The 16,960-nt window shown below is 43.6% G+C and overlaps 1 protein-coding gene across 1 annotated transcript in view; it reads right to left on the bottom strand.

Moving 5' to 3' along the window:
- Nucleotides 1–16,960, bottom strand: part of LOC126473780 (uncharacterized) — a 226,480-nt gene that overhangs the window by 45,078 nt on the left and 164,442 nt on the right. Inside the window, exon 4 of the mRNA XM_050101047.1 lies at nucleotides 16,207–16,422. Coding sequence (XP_049957004.1) covers nucleotides 16,207–16,422 — 216 coding nt within the window. The remainder of the gene's footprint in view (nucleotides 1–16,206; nucleotides 16,423–16,960) is intronic.

Below are 16,960 nucleotides of genomic sequence, written 5' to 3'. Positions count from 1 at the left end.
ATTCTACGGGAGTGATGACCTCAGAGGTTAACTCCCATAGTGTTCAGAGCCATTTTTGAACCACTCCTCAATGGCGATTCGACGTAGATCCCTAAGAGTTGTTAGTGGGTCACATCGTCCATAAACAGCGATTTTCAATCTATCCCAGGTATATTCGATAGTGTTCATGTCTGGAGAACATGCTGCCCACTCTAGTCGAGCGATGTCGTTATCCGGAAGGATGTCATTCACAAGATGTGCACGATGTGGGCTCGAATTGTCGTCCATGAAGAATGCCTCGCCAATATGCTACCGATAAGGTTGCACTATCGGTCGGAGAATGGCATTCACGCATCGTACAGCCGTTACGGCGGCTTCCATGACCACCAGCAGCGTACGTCGGCCACACATAGTGCCACCCCTGAATAGCAGGGAACCTTCACCTTGCTGCACTCGCTCGACAGTGTGTCTAAGGCGTTCAGCCTGACTGGGTTGCCTCAAAACACGTCTCCGACTATTGTCTGGATGAAGGCATATGCGACACTCGTCGTTGAAGAGAACGCTATGCTAATCCTGAGCAGTCCATTCGGCATGTTGTTGGGCCCATCCGTACCGCGCTGCATGGTGTCGTGGTTGCAAAGGTGGACGTCGCCACGGGCGTCGGGAGTGAAGTTGCGCATCATGCAGCCTATTGCGCATAGTTTGAGTCGTAACACGTCCTCCTGTGCCTGCACGAAAAGCATTATTCAACGTGGTGGCGTTGTTGTCAGGGTTCCTCCGAGCCATAATCCGTAGATAGCGGTCATCGACTGCAGTAGTAGCCCTTGGACGACCTGAGCGAGACATGTCACAGTTCCTGTCTCTCTGTATCTCCTCCATGTCCGAACATCATCGCTTTGGTTCAATCCGAGACGCCTGGACACTTCTCTTTTTGAGAGCCCTTCCTAGCACAAAGTAACAATGCGGACGCGATCGAAACGCGGTATTGACGTCTAGGCATGGTTGAACTACAGACAACACGAGCCATGTACCTCCTGCCTGGTGGAATGACTGGAACTGATTGGCTGTCGAACCCCCTCCGTGAGATGGGCGCTGCTCATGCATGATTGTTTACATCTTTGGGCGGGTTTAGTGACACTTCTAAGCAGTCAAAGGAACTGTGTTTGTGATACAATATCCACAGCCAACGTCTATCTTCAGGAGTTCAGGAACTGGGGTGATGGAAAATCTTTTTTGATGTGTATATATCGCGACTTTGGTTCGCTCTAAACGCAAAATATTAGAAAATATATTCTGTTGTATACATCGTACATCGTCTGCTCAAAGTTTATTCGTGACCTGCATATAATATTTGTCATTTATTAACTGTCTGTGCAGCACAGTCCGCTATCGCTTTCAAAACTGAACCATGAAATATTTCGATGTACGTCAACTGTATTCGTATGCTCCTTTTCAGTAAGTATGCTTGGTATGTATTTGGTTATATATCTTAACTACCGGACTTCCAATAACATTTCACTACGACGGACCTTACACGGCCGATACTTAGGGGAGTTCGCTGCTTCTCAAGCGGAATGAAGTACTGCAGACACTTTGCTGCTGGCCTTTGTTGATGCTGTCACTTGTGGGTTCCTTTACCTTACACGATATTGCGGTCCATTTTTGCTTTTTCTCCTGGCTGCAACCTACAATCCGCCGGAGGTCCATCATTTTGCTATGTCGTGTAATCCCCAACCTTGTGCTGATTTAGATCGATGACTGTAGTTTTCTCAGAATTACCAGATTTAAGTGCCTCAGTCTATTATTCTGCACTGCAGACTGTGACCCGTTACGTTTTCCGTCATGGCAAGTGGCCGAACTGCCTATTACCTGACGACTCAAGCTTCAAAATCACTGGTTAGCTGAACAACCTCGACTCTTGCTATTTCACAATTACTACCATTTTGTTTGTTCGATTACACCGACTTTATAACGGAACACTATGTTCTATTATACCTTATTTGGTGTAACACTATTAAATGAGCTCGACGCCAGTCTTATTTAGCCCAAAAAAAAAAAAAATATTGTAGTTTTGCCTCTCGGGGTTTCAGTTTTATCTTTACAAGCAAACTGATACCGTAACTTGCTTTTCAACATAGTTTCTACCAATATTAAGACACTTCTCACAGTGAGCGGCAAATTACTGAATCCCGTTCTCAGAATGGGTTGCCAGACATTGTTATCGAGCCCTTTTGACGCCATTGTCTAATACGAAGCACCCACGTTTCGTCTCTAGTGACGTTTTGGCATAAATTTTTAAACTGTCGGTAATTCATCGCTCAAGGACTTCCAAAACACTGACCACTCGAATGGTTTTGTGGTCCCCAGTCAGCGTTTTCGCCACCTACTTACTGTGGCCACTACCGCCGTCATTTTAAGTGTTCATAAAGACGGCTTCTTGAAACACGAGGAAACTTATTAGATATGGACGAAACTGTAAAGCGTCTGTTTTCTTGACCTACGTCAACTGCCTGCATCTAACCCTCAGTGACGACAAATGATCCCCCACTTCTCAGTTCATAATGAACCCTGGTATTGTTATCATACTAACTTCACTTACGGACCAATTTTACGTCTTTTGCACACAAGAAATAAATGATGAATCACTGGACGTATTTCACATTAGTAGGGATTTTAAATTTACTGATGTGCTTTAGACAAGAACAAAGAAAAATAAAGCGGACAAACGTTTCCGTTATGGCGCGTATGGATGGGAAAGAGGTGCAGATACTCGGCACGCATGCGCAGATTAGTTACTGTATGAAGACTATATTTTTGTACAGAAACCAGGCGGCAGAAGTCGAGGGGCATGAAAGGGAAACAGTGGTTGAGAAGGGAGTGAGACAGGATTGTAGGATATCCCAGATGTTACTGAGTCTGTACATTGAGCAAGCAGTAAGGGAACACAGAGAAAATTGTGGAGTCGGAATTAAAGTTCACGGATAAGAAATAAAAACTTTGAGGTTTGCTGATGACATAGTAATTCTGTCAGATCGTTTGCAGCTGAACGGAATGTACATTGTCTTGAAAGGAGGATATAGGGCGAACATCAATAAAAGTAAACCAAGGATAGTGGAATGTAGTCGAATTAAATCAGGTGGTGCCTGATTACGAAACGAGACACTTACAGTAATAGACGAGTATCGTTATTTGAGAAGGAAAATAACTGATGATGGCCAAAGTAGAGAGGATATAAAATTTAGACGTAATAGAATTAAAAACGTTTCTGAAGGAGAGAAATTTAGTGTAGAATATAAATTTAAGTATTGTGTAGTCTTTTCTGAAGTTCTTTGTCTGTACAGTAGAATGATGAAGATTGTGTGGGTAGATACTGGATGGAGTTTGGGAGCCAGAAATTTGTGGCAGAACTTGACTAGAAGGAGGGATCAGTTGATATGACACATTCTAAGACACCATGGGATCATGAATTCAGTACTGGAGGGAAGTGTGGGGGGTAAAAACCTTTGAGAGAGAGACAAAGAGATGAATACAGTAAACATGTTCAGAAGGATGGAGTTGCAGTAGTTATTAGGAGATGAAGAGGCTTGCACAGCATTAGTATGCAGGTGAAGTAACCACTGACCGCTATTGGCCCCGCGTTGCTGCCATTTCTTCGACAGGAAGATGATGTGAATTTTCAGTACGACAATGCACGTACACATGGTAGCTGCGACGCAACGTTCTCTTCGTGGTGTACCTCAACTGCCATAGCCAGCAAGATTGCATACCTCTCGTCAGTTAAACACATGTGGGACATGATGAAGCAAGAACCTCCTCGTTCTCCAGAGTCTGCACGAATCTCTACCATATTGCAAATAAAGGCGCAAGATGCTTGGAACAATTTATCACAGGGCGCCATTTGGCACCTTTATGATCATTTGCATGCAAATTCAAATTTACAAGCCTGCCTTGTCGTCAGAGGGACAGACATTGTTTGCCGATGAGGCTGTTTGGTCACCCTTTACCGTTAGATGTGCGTTTCGTTTAGTCTGAATTTCTTATCATATACTCCTAACCGACTGACTACCTATTATATCTCTTGTGAATAAAATGAAATTGTCCTTGAGGATGTTGCATTTTTTTGGGGGGCTGTGTAAGTTGCCCAACTCTTCTTCGAACGTACGCTCTTGGAATTTCGACGGTAAAGATGTGTGTGATACGCAACGCCTCTGTTATAGCGTCTGGAACTGGAGTTTGTCGATCGTCTGAGTAACACTCTTGCGAATATTGAACAGGGCCCGAAACTCTGGATCTTGGCTCTTCATCTATTGATCCAACCTGATAAGGGTCCCAGACAGATGAGAAATACTCAGAAATCGGTCTTACAAGAGTGCTGTACGCCACTTCTTTCGCGAATGAATTACATTTCTTCAGGATAGGTTTCCAACGAATCTCAGTTCGGAATCTGTTGCTCCCACAACTAATTTTATTTGCTCATTCCACTTCGGATTGCTCCGGGGACGATTCCTCCTAGGCATTTTACGGTCGTTACAGTTTCCAGCGATTTTTCGCATAATTAAATACTAGAAATTTTTTTTCCCTATTCATGCGCAATGTGTTACATTTATTTACTTTCGGGTTCAACCGCCAGTAATTGCAAAAATGATTCAAATGGCGCTAAGCACTATGGGACTGAACATCTGCCGCGCGGGATTAGCCGAGCGGTCTAGGGCGCTGCAGTCATGGACTGTGCGGCTGATACCGGCGGAGGTTCGGGACATGGGTGTGTGTGTTTCTCCTTAGGATAATTTAGGTTTAGTAGTGTGTAAGATTAGGGACAGATGACCTTAGCAGTTAAGTCCCATAAGATTTTTTTTTAAAAAAAAGAAACTAAACATCTGAGGTCATCAGTCCCCTAGACTTAGAACTACTTAAACCTAAATAACATAAGGACATCACACACATCCATGCCCGAGGCAGGATTCGAACCTGTGACCGTAGCAGCCGCGTGGTTCTGGACTGAAACGCCTAAAACAGCTCAGCGGCCGGCCGGTAATTGCAACAGTGGTCAATGTTCTGCACGTCTTCCTGCATCTCGCTGAAGTCTTGTGGCGTTGAAACCTTCCTATAGAAAATGGCATCGTCCGCAAAAAACTCTTACGGCTTCGAACTTTAGGTCCTGTGTGGGTTGTAATTATCGTGTGGCTGCGGAACGTGCTGGGTATACTACTGCGTTAATGCAGAACCGATTTAAGTTGGGAAAAAAATTAGTTCAACCTGTGGCCACCCCATGCAAATTTGGCGCTATGGAAATACGGAAGCGTCCGATCCCGTCCGTCTGCTTTGACCCATGACGTCACAAATATGGCGGAAACAAAAACAAACACACACACTTTCCACAAGAAGCCTGATGACACTAACGGGACAAGCGCGGGAAATGGGGTGTTTTGGGTGGGGGGGGGGGCAAACGAAATATAAACAAATTTAGACGCCTTGCGTAGCTACAACGTGTAAGTGAAGACAGCCATGCATGAATACCCACCCACCTCCCCAGGGGTCGTAACCCCTGCCCCCTGCAACCCATAGAAGATAAAGATGCTTCAGTAGCTGATTAGTGTTTTTTGTCTTTAAAATAAAAATCTCACGGGATAGAACGAACGGATCAGAAAGATAAATTTAATAAACTAAAACAGAAATTGGAGGAAACAGATAATTAAAATAAGTAATAAGTGTTTTTAAATTTAAAAAAAATCTTACGAGATAGAACGAACAGATCAGAAAAGTAAATAAAATAAAACAGAACTGGAGACAGCCACACTCAAACCAAACTCCGCGCCATCATGACGTCACACACGACAGCACCCTTACGTCACGGGTCAAAGCAGACGCGTGGGATCGGACGCTTCTGTCGACCCTGGCGCTATACACTGTTTGAATAACGGTATCATATCCACGCTCTCATTTGACAAGGCGCAACGTGAGGGATAGTATGGCTATCGAGCTATCGAGAAGAGAGACCGAGCGCTGTTAGTGAAATTTTTGTATGTCTAAGCTTTGGACTGGAGGACTTGGGGACCAGGGCTGTTCACTATTTTAAGAAAATGAGACGCCCACAGCCGTCCTTATGCTCATACTTGTTATGTAGCTGCCAGTTCCAGGTAGTCTGCGTAAACAAATTATGTTGGCTACTGATGCAGCGTATATGTGCATCGAGATAACTCTTTCGGCATCAGCCAAGGCCCGAAGCTGATAGCTACACAAGAAATAAGATCATAAGGACGGCTGTAAGCGTTTCATTTTCTTACAAGACGTTAGTGAAGTTGTTTTATGTGAACGGCAGCAGTTACAGTGTTGGATTGAGAGAGTATCGCCAGCTGAAAGATCTGACGTCATTGAATGGTCTGAAGAAGATGACGATGAAATTCGAAAACTCAGGTGAGCTTGGTGTGGCAGTTGGAAGAGGGAGGCCTTCTATTCCGGTGGGAGTTACTGACGAGGTTGTTGTTGCTGTAAGTGACAATGCAGCAAGCGGCCCGTGTGGTGCTAGTGTTCGTGCAGTGCCAAGAGAATTGTCCCTCCCGTGGTCGACAGTACGGGACGTTTTGCGGCCAGTGTTACATTGGTACTAGAAAAAGAGCCAGACGGTGCAGCAACAAACCTCATGATCCGCAGAAACGTTCTGAACTTCCTGCTCGGTTTCTGGCACGGATGAAATGTGGCTGGGCAGTATTCTGTGGAGTGACGAAGCACAGTTTACACTACAGGGTGCAGTGACTGCAAAGAACTGCCGAATTTGGGGTACTGTTAAACCGCGTGTTGTGCAGAGGGAGCCACTGCACTCGCCGTATGTGACTGTGTGTGGTGTGGATTCAGAAACAGCTTTATTCACGGTCCCAGAGGGCTTGTGAAGTGTAGCCTGACGTTTGTACGTTGGCGGATCCTCCTTGTACAGCATGTAATTCCTGCCCACAGTACGGAAGTTGTGCGGTCTATTTTATACAGGCTCCAGTATCGGTGTCTTTGTGGAAACCATCGTCTTCGCGCAAGGTGGGGCAACACCTTAGGTCTCTCGCCCAGTGAAAGATCTGCTAAAACTAACCTTCCACGAACGTGTTATTTCCAGAGGTTTTCCAGATCCGTGGCTAGCAAGATCACTTGATCTGTAGCCATGTGACTTTAGGGATATCTTCTGAACGAGTTTACCAGGGTCACGTCCAGTCTCTACCTGTTCAGAAGGCCAGAAATACGCTGCTTGGATTCTAACGAAATTACCGCGAGCAACTGTTGATCACGTCGTTTTACGGATGCCGCACCTCGCCGACGTCTCAGGTGCTCGTACTGAACAAATTGCGAAATTGGGTAAGCGGCAGTTAATAATAAAATAAGCATCATGCCTTTTTCATTTGTGTCAGCTTTTCCGCCTGTGCCCCGTTTCTTTTCCATTACACATGGAAACATTTCTATACGTCTTTCTTTCATCCACCACGCCAGATTCGCACCTGGTCGCCAAAATGGGAACTTCTTTTTTTTCATCGTGTAAATCGGTTCCGCATTAGTACATTGGCACATGTCTATCCGATGACATATGCGGTTGGATAGAAAGTTTTCTAAAATACACAGAGCAGTATGTCGTCCTGAATGCGGTGACTTCAACAGAAACAAGCGTAACTTCAGGTGTGCTCCAGGGCAGCGTAATAGGTCCGCCGCTTTTTACGATTTACATAAACGATCTGGTTGATGGTATTCACAGCGGCATTACACTGTTTGCCTATGATTCTATAGTATCACACGAAAGTTGTGAACAAATCAATGAGGATTTGTAGAAAATAAATCTCTCAATATTAGTAAGTGTAACCTACTGCGTATAACAAGGTGAAAATCCCCATTAATGTACGAGTACAAAATAAATGCCCAGTCTTTGGATGCAGTAACGTCCATCAAGTATCTGGGTGTGACTATTCGAAATCATATCAAATGGAATGATCAGATTACACAAGTAACGGGCAAGGCGAACTCTAGATTGCGGTTAATTGGTAGAATCCTGAAGCGATGCAGTCCTTCAGCAAAGGAAATTGCTTACAATACGTTAGTTCGTCCAGTTATAGAGTATTGTTCGTCTGTATGGGACCCTTACCAGTTGGGTCTCATTCAAGAGATTGAGAAGGTTCGAAGAAGAGGAGCAAGATTCGTGACTGGTACATTTAGCTATCGCGAGAGCGTTACAGATTTCATAGAAAGTTTGAAGTGGGATACACTTGCAGATAGGCTACGCGTTAAACGGAAGGGGCTGCTCACTAAATTCCGAAATCCGATCTTCGCCGAGGATGTAGAGCATATATTATTACCACCAACTTTCAAATCCCGCAATGACCACCATTCAAAAGTAATGGAAATTAGAGCTCGTATTGAGGCGTTCAGATAGTCGTTTTTCCCTCGTGCGATCCGCGAGTGGAAGAGAAGTGGGGAAATACGACTTCGGCGCGAATTGTGCCCTCCACCACACACCGCTTGGTGGCTAGCGGAGTATACATGTAGACGTAGATGTACCAACATACGCTAATTAGAGATGACACTGGACCTCCAAGAGTAGCTGTGTGTTAACTATAACCACCCGGTATATTTGTAAAACGGGTGTTCTCCCAAGAGCTGCCAGGCGAATTTCCTCTGATTTTCGGCAGACATTTGCAGTTTCATTTTCCGCACTGTGTAGCCAGAGTCCCCCTCAAACTATACTACTCATCACGTGTTCCATGCGACGCACAGTGTCGACGAACAGCGTTGGTCTATACCCCATTACAAAACTTTTTTTTTGCCGGCCGAAGTGGCCGTGCGGTTAAAGGCGCTGCAGTCTGGAACCGCAAGACCGCTACGGTCGCAGGTTCGAATCCTGCCTCGGGCATGGATGTTTGTGATGTCCTTAGGTTAGTTAGGTTTAACTAGTTCTAAGTTCTAGGGGACTAATGACCTCAGCAGTTGAGTCCCATAGTGCTCAGAGCCATTTGAACCAACAAAACTTTTAAAAGCAGGACTCTATGTGCCCATTCGATAGAGCGGTTCCAAATTACTCTAGTGCGATATTTGTTTTATCGATGTGTGTTAGTAGGGACAGTAGAACACGAAGAATAACCAGTACTCCAGTAGTGACTGAGTAGCGCTGCTGCATGGGGGTAGCTGTCACTGTTGGCATAATGGTTACTCTTCGTGTTCTACTGTCCCTGCTAACACATATCGACAAAACAAATATCGCGCTAGACTAATTTGAGACAGCCCTGTAGGATGGGAACGTAAAGTTCCGCATTAAAAATTAATTTCCTTGTAACGGTATATATAAGAAATTTACTTTCCGTCGACACTGGTCGTCGCAAGGAAGACGTGTTGAGCTGTAACTGTTTGTGCTGACTCCGGCTACACACTGCAAAAAATGAAACTGCAAATACCTGCCGAAACGCCAGAGGAAATGCACCTGGAGACTCTTAGGGGGGACACTCCGTATACTGTAAACAGTAATGGACTTGTAACATTATGCTGTGGTATTCTCGAAATTACCTACACAGTTGTCAATTTCGGCCCATTAAGAATGACGTGTTGCAATCTATCCGCTAAGGAATACTCAATCCAATCACAAATCTAGTCCAGTAAACACATGAGTAACCTCGTATTTTGCCTACTGGCGCATCACAGCTGTACTTGAAACGAGTTAACAGCTCGGCTTGATATGCAGCTCAGCCCTATAACTACATTTTCCTTTCTTTTTTTTTTAGTAGGATGCTGTTTCGAGAGCAGTTACTTACCAGAAAACATGAGGCATCATTTCATGATGCAGTTATTATGTAGACATATATTTCTTGATTTCCGAAAACCATTTGACTCTGCACTTACATTTACTGTCAAAAGTACAATCATACGGGCTGTCAAGCGAAATTTGTGACTGGATTGAAAACTTTTTGGTAGGGAGTACGCAGCATGTTATCTTGGGTGGAGAGTCATCGTCACATGTAGAAGCAATATGGGATATTCCCCAGGGAAGTGCGTTGGCACCCTTGCTGTTCATGTTGTATATTGATGACCTTGCAGGCAATATTAATAGTAACATTAGGCTTTTTACAGATGCTGCAGGTATCTAAGATTTCAAAGTTGTGCAGAGATTGACAACTTGCTCTAAATGTTCAGAAATCTAAAATTGTGCACTTCACAAACCGAAAGAAACGTAGTATCCGATGACTACAATATCAATGAGTCACTGTTGGAATCGGCCAACTTATACGAATACCTGGGTGAAACACTTCATAGGGATATGAGATGGAACGACCACATAGAGCAAATTGTGGGTAAAGCAGGTGGTAGACTTCGTTTTATTACTGGGGAAGTGCAATCATTCTACAAAGGAGATTGCTTAGAAATCACTTGTGCGATCCATTCTACAATATTGCTCAAGTGTGTGGGACCCACACAGGGGATACTAAACGTATACAGAGAAGGGCTGCGCGAATGGTCACAGGCTTGTTTGATCCGTGGGAAACTGTTACAGAGATGCTGAAGAAACTGAACTGGCAGACTCTTGAACCTAGAGACAAATTATCCCAAGAACGTCTACTAATAAAGTTTCAAGAACCAGGTTTAAGCTGTGGCGGAGCGGTTCTAGGCGCTTCAGTCTGGAACCGCGCTGCTGCTGCGGTCGCAGGTTCGAATCCTGCGTCGGGTATGGATGTGTGTGATGTGCTTAGGTTGGTTAGGTTTCAGCAGTTCTAAGTCTAGGGGACTAATGACCTCAGAAGTTAAGTCCCATAGTGCTCAGAGCCATTTGAACCTTTTGAACCGGGTTTAAGTGATGACTCTACGAGTACTCTACAGCCCCCTACGTATCGCTAACATAGGGATCCCGAGCACATGCTTAGAATAATTGCAGTATGCTCAGAGGCATTGGAAGAATCGTTCTTGTCTTGCTCCATACGTGAATGGAACGGGAAGACACCCTCATAACTGGTACAACGGGACGTACCCTCTGCTATGCAATTCACAGTCGTTTGCAATGTGTAGATGTACTCGTAGATGTAGGTGTAATGACAGACCCTCTCAAGAGGATATATGGAGAGCATTATAATGGTCGTTCAGGAAACGAAAATGGTCTGCACACTCATCAAACTTGACACTTCTATATTTTTATCTGTGGCGAAAAGTAAGAGAAGAGGTCTGTTAGGAGATACCGACGATCTCCGAAGGATTGAATTTCCTTATGACCCGGGTCTGTCCTGCCGTTAACTCCAGATGAAATTCAACGTGCATCATTTTTGCAACAGATAATAAACACACGATCCGTACAAGAGTTACGTGCTTTGCTTACATTTCGCACATTAGGGCAAACGTATGTGGAACCTCTTCTCCTGGCAGCCGGGCAGAGGTTTCCGGCGCTGTTATCTTGACACTATTTTATCAAGTCCCACACATATGTTGATGAAGTTTTCTTAGAAGCTTCTTTCAAATACCACAGAAAAAAATATATAGTTCCATTAAAGAAACAACAACAACCAAAGTCGCTGTCATAAAAAGTTACTGTGAACGTCAGGAAATTTGTCATATTCCCAGCTCAAATTTCGTAAAAACACGACATCGATATATTTATGTATGGGGTGGTGCGTCTTTGTTACCACACACTGTATAACGGTAAGAAAGAGTTTTAGAAACCACATTTTAAACTTTAAGGTATTTACAGGTCAGATGTGATCTCTCATAATTATTTATTATTTATTAACTGTAGACTGAAACGGAGAAACTGCATAAAAATAGGAAATAAAAATGTCATTATCCACAGTTGGGCTGAAATGGGGGAAAGGAGTACAGCAGAACACGTACAGGTAGCTTTGACAGATAAAAGAGTGAAGGCAGTAGAGGATCACATTGGTAAAAACACAGACCTAATATAAATCCTCAGGATATCATATAAAATACTGAAATTAATTGATGAAAGACGAAAATATAAAAATGCAGCAAATGAAACATGCAAAAAGTAACGCAGACGTCAAAAAAATAAATGTGATAGAAAATGCAAAATAGCTAAGGAAAAAAGGTTACATGGCAAATGAAAAGCTGCAGAAACATTCGTAACTAGAAGAAAGATAAATGGCGCCTATGTTGTTGTTCCTGTCTTCAGTGCAAAGGCTGGTTTTGCAGATCTCCATGCTACTCTATCCTCTGCGATCCTCTTCATCTCCGAGTAACTACTGCAACCTACATCCACCTGAATCTCCTTATTGTACTAATCTCTTGGTCTCCATCTTCTGTTTTTAGCTCCGGACTTCCCTCCACACTAAACTGGTGATTTCATGATGTCTCAGAATGTGTCCTATCAACAGAGCCCTTCTTGTAGTCAAGTCGTACCACAAATTTGTTTTCTCCCCAAGTTCTGTTCAGTACTTCCTCATTAGTTACGTGATATACCCATCTAATCTTCAGCATTTTCTGTAGCACCACCATGGCGCCTGTAGGTAAATTACGAGGCTTTTGGAGAACATAGATGCAGCTGTATGAATATCAAGAGCTCAGGTGGCAAGCCAGTACTAAGAAAAGAAGAGGAAGGTGTAACGAAGATATAGAGGGTGTATATAAGGGAAACAAACTTTAGGACAGTCTTATAGAAAGAGAAGAGAGAGTAGGCGAAGAAGAGATGGGAGAGATTATACTGCGAGAAGAATTTGACAGAGCAGTGAAAAACCTAACTCGAAACAAGGTGCCTGGCGTACATCCGAAGTGGGCGACATTCTCTCGGAATTATTGAGATCCTCGTGGAAATCAGTCACGACGGAACTGTTACACCTGGTTCGCTGCAAAATGCATGAGACAGGCGAAATACCCTCCGACTTCAAGACGAATGTACGAATTCGAATTTCAAAGAAGTGAGGTACCTACAGGCGTGAATACTACTGAACCATCGGTTTCGTAAGTGGTGGTTACAAAATACTGACAATAATAATTCACAGAAGAATAGAAAATTTGGTAAAGTTCAGCAACATGCGTGGCAATACTAACGCCACGACTTACTTTGGACTACGTGCTGAAGGAAGGCAACCCTATGTTTACAGCATTTGTAAATTTAGGAAAAAACTTTTGACACTGTTGAGTGGAATAAGATCTTAGAAATTCTGAAGGTAGTAAAAGGTTATTTGAAACTTGTACAGAAACCAGACTGCAGTTATAAGAGTAAAAGGACACGAAACGAAAGCAGGAGTTGAGAAGGAAGTGAGACAAGATTGTAGCATATTCTCACTGTTATTCAGTCTGCACATTAAGCAAGCGATAACGGAAACAAAAGAAAATTTTGAAGTAAGAATTAAAGTTCAGGAATAAGAAATAAAAGTATTGATGTTTACCGCTGACATTGTAGTTCTGTCAGACACAGCAAAGAACTAGGAAAGGCAGTTGAACGGAATGGGCAGTGTCTTGAAAAGAGTATATAAGATGAACATCAACAAACGCAAAACAAGAATAATGAAATGTATTCGAATTAAATCAGGTGATACTGAGGGAATTAAATTAGGGAATGAGACCCTGAAAGTAGTAGATGAATTTTGCTATCTGGGCAGCAAAATAGCTGATGGTGGCTGAAGTAGAGAGGATATACAGTGGAGAGAGGCTATAGCAAGAAAAGCACTTGCGAAGTAGAAGAATTTGTTAACAGCTTAAGCCACTTTACTTTAAGTGTTGGAAATTCTTTTCTAAAGGTATTTATCTGGAGTTTAGCCTTCCGTGGAAGTAAAACAAGGAGGATACTCTTTCAGACAAGAAGAGAATATAGATAGATCGATATTCAGCGATCCCAGGCCCTGCAGACCACGCGCTGCTTCGACAAACTGCCTCCATTCCTTCCTGTTTTGTGCCCGGTTCTTCCAGGTGTCTTCAATTCCCAGGGCTGCTAGGTCCTTCGCCAGGTCGTCCATCCAGCGCTACCTTGGTAGTCCAATGGGGCGTTTGGTGTTTGGTTTCCCCGCTAGTGCCATTTTCGCCTGTCTTCCATCTGGCATACGGGCTACATGGCCCACCCATTGTATTCTTTTGCTCTTTATCTTCTGTAGGATAGTTGGTTGTCGCATCAGAAGGTAGATTTCCTCGTTTTTCCTCCTCCTCCATTCTCCGTTATCTAAAACTGGTCCCCTTATCTTCCTCATTACTCTTCTTTCAAATATTAATAATTTTTCCCTTTCTCGCTTAGTCATGCACCGTGTTTCTGAACCGTACATTACTGCTGGGCGTATCATTGTGTTGTAGATTTTCATCTTAGTGTTCACTCCGATCGATTTGGAGCCAAGCGTCTCTCTGAGGGAATGCATGCGTTTCGTTCCCACTTCTATTATTTCCTTGATGTCCATTTTTATGTTGTTGTCCGTAGTAAACCAAGATCCCAAGTATTTGAACTGGTCTACTCTCTTGAACCTCTTGCCATCTATCTCAAGAAATTCTACCTGATCTTGTCTTCTTCCTAATTGCATGAACTCTGTTTTGTCTCGATTCACTTTGACTCCTACCTTCTGTGCATTATTGTCCATTTTCTGGTACATTTCTCTCAACTCGTGCTTTGATTCACTTAATAGCACTATGTCATCTGCATATACGAGACAATTGAAGTTACCGTCCATCTCTACTCCAGTCCACTCCTGCTGCCTACACTCTTTTATTATTTTCTCTAAGGTGACATTCAACAGAACACGTGAGAGAACATCCCCTTGTCTGAGGCTGTCTCAATCTCGAATGTTTGAGATGTGGCTCCTCAGAAACGTACTGCTGCCTTTGACCCTGCCATACAAGCTTGCACCATTCTCACTAGCTTCTCATGGATTCTGAAGTCCCGCATTGCATTGTATAGGCTATTCCTATGGATGCTGTCGTATGTACGTTGAAGATTGACGAACACGCTGTAGATATCTTTATCATATTCCCAATGTTTTTCAAATAATTGTCTTAGTGTGAAAATTTGATCTATTGTCGAAGGGTTTGGTCGAAAGCCAGCTTGGTACTCCTGTATGTTGTTCTCTATGAATGGTTGCAATTTTCTGAGGATAATGATGGATAGCACCTTATACGTTCCATTCAACAAGCTGATTCCTCTGTAGTTACGGCATTCTATTTTGCTTCCCTTCTTGTATATTGGGCATATTATAGCTATTTTCCATTCTTCTGGCAGTGTCTCCTTCTCCCATATCAACTGGATCAGTTTATATATCTCTGAGTGTAAGCTCTCACCTCCCTCGTTGATTAATTCTGATGTTATTCCGTCCTCCCCTGGGGCTTTGTTGTTTCTGAGTCCTTTGATTGCGATTTTCACGTCTTCTTCACTAACTTCCCATTCTTCTTCATCTTTCCTTCCCTCCGTAGTGTTTGCAGGTAATATCTCATCTTGGTCTGGGCGATTCAACAGTTTTGAGAAGTATCCTTTCCATCTTTCCACAATTCCTTCCTTGTCATTTATCAAGTTGCCGTTCTTATCTCTAATGAAAAAAGTTGGGCCCTGACATCCACGTTTCTGATTTTTTATGTACTGGAAGAATTGCCTTGAGTTCTTGTTTTGGCTCTGTGCCTCAACTTGTTCTAGCAAACTGGTTAGATATATTCTCTTCTCTGTTCCTAGGATTCGCTTTGTCTTCCTTCTGATGTTGATAAAATGTTCCCTTTTCTGCTCATTCTCCCTGTCAGATAGCCACTTCTCTCTCATCTCCCTTCTCTTTTCTGTAGCCGAAGAGAATATAAACTTTTGAAATAATTTGCTATAGTAGAATCGCGTAGGGGAAAAAAGGAATTATTGCATAAGTTGACTAAAAGAATAGAATCGTTGGTAGGATTCTTGCTGAAGTAACAAGGTATTATCAATTTTTAATGGAAGGAGGGGTGGGGACTAAAAAGTGTAGAGGTGGACAAATGCTTGACTGTAGAAGGCAAGTTGAAATAGAAGGGGCTTCATTCATTATGCAAAGATGAAGAGGTTTGGAAAGTATAGACTATTATGGAGAACTGCGATCAAACCAGTCTTCGGACTGAAGACCACAACAATACATAACCGCTTGACATAGCTAGCAGCATAAGGAGTTTTTTGAAAGTCATATCGCAGCGAGAGCGTCCTTTGTATGAAGTCAGACTGTTGTTGTGGCGTGCTAGGGTTCAGTGGTGGATATGTTGGTTTAGTGTCCTGTGAAGTTTCTGACAATAGCCTCCAATTATAAAATTCCGACCTTGGCAGCTCAGTCCAGATCGTCAGCTACTTACCTTCTTCGAGGCGCGTCGATCTCGCTTCGCGTCCGCTGTCGCTCGCGTCGACGTCGACGTCGTCATCGTAGTCGCCGCTGCCGCCAGCAGGGGAGGAGAAGAGTCCCGGGACCTGCAGCTTCACCTCCACCTGGCCAGTCGCCGGGTTGCGCCGTACCAGCACCCAGTTGAAGACGCGCACCGACCAGTTCTTGCCCCCCTGCACGTCTATGTCACCTGCGCGAGGAGGATGCAAGCGTGTACACTAGAGGCACCGGCTGTCTTATTTTGGGAAGCTGGTGGTTCCTACGTGAATAGGTCAGTAGCTTGAAAGCAGAGCTCTTACTGAGTTACACTTCACCCTAAGAGAAATTGACTTTCTACACTGAAGCGCCAAAGTAACTCGGATAGGCATGCGTATCCAAATACAGAGATATGTAAACAGGTAGAATACGGTGCTGAGGTCGCCAATGCCTATATAAAACAACAAGTGTCTGGTGCAGTTGTTACATCGGTTACTGTTGATTCAGTGGCAGGCTATCAAGATCTAACTGAGTTTGAACGTGGTATTATAGTCGGTGCACGAGCGATGGGACACAGCATCTCCAAGGTTGCGATGAAGTGGGGTTTTCCCATACGACCACGAGTGCACCGTGAATATCAAGAGTCTGGTAAAAGATCAAATCTCCGGTATTGCTGCGGCTGGAAAAAGATCCTGCAAGAACGGGACCAACGACTACTGAATAGAATCGTTCAACATGACAGAAGTGCAACC

Source organism: Schistocerca serialis, chromosome 4 (genome assembly GCF_023864345.2).
Source record: "Schistocerca serialis cubense isolate TAMUIC-IGC-003099 chromosome 4, iqSchSeri2.2, whole genome shotgun sequence".
Classification (NCBI taxonomy): domain Eukaryota; kingdom Metazoa; phylum Arthropoda; class Insecta; order Orthoptera; family Acrididae; genus Schistocerca; species Schistocerca serialis.
This window is presented reverse-complemented; position numbering and strand designations above follow the sequence as displayed.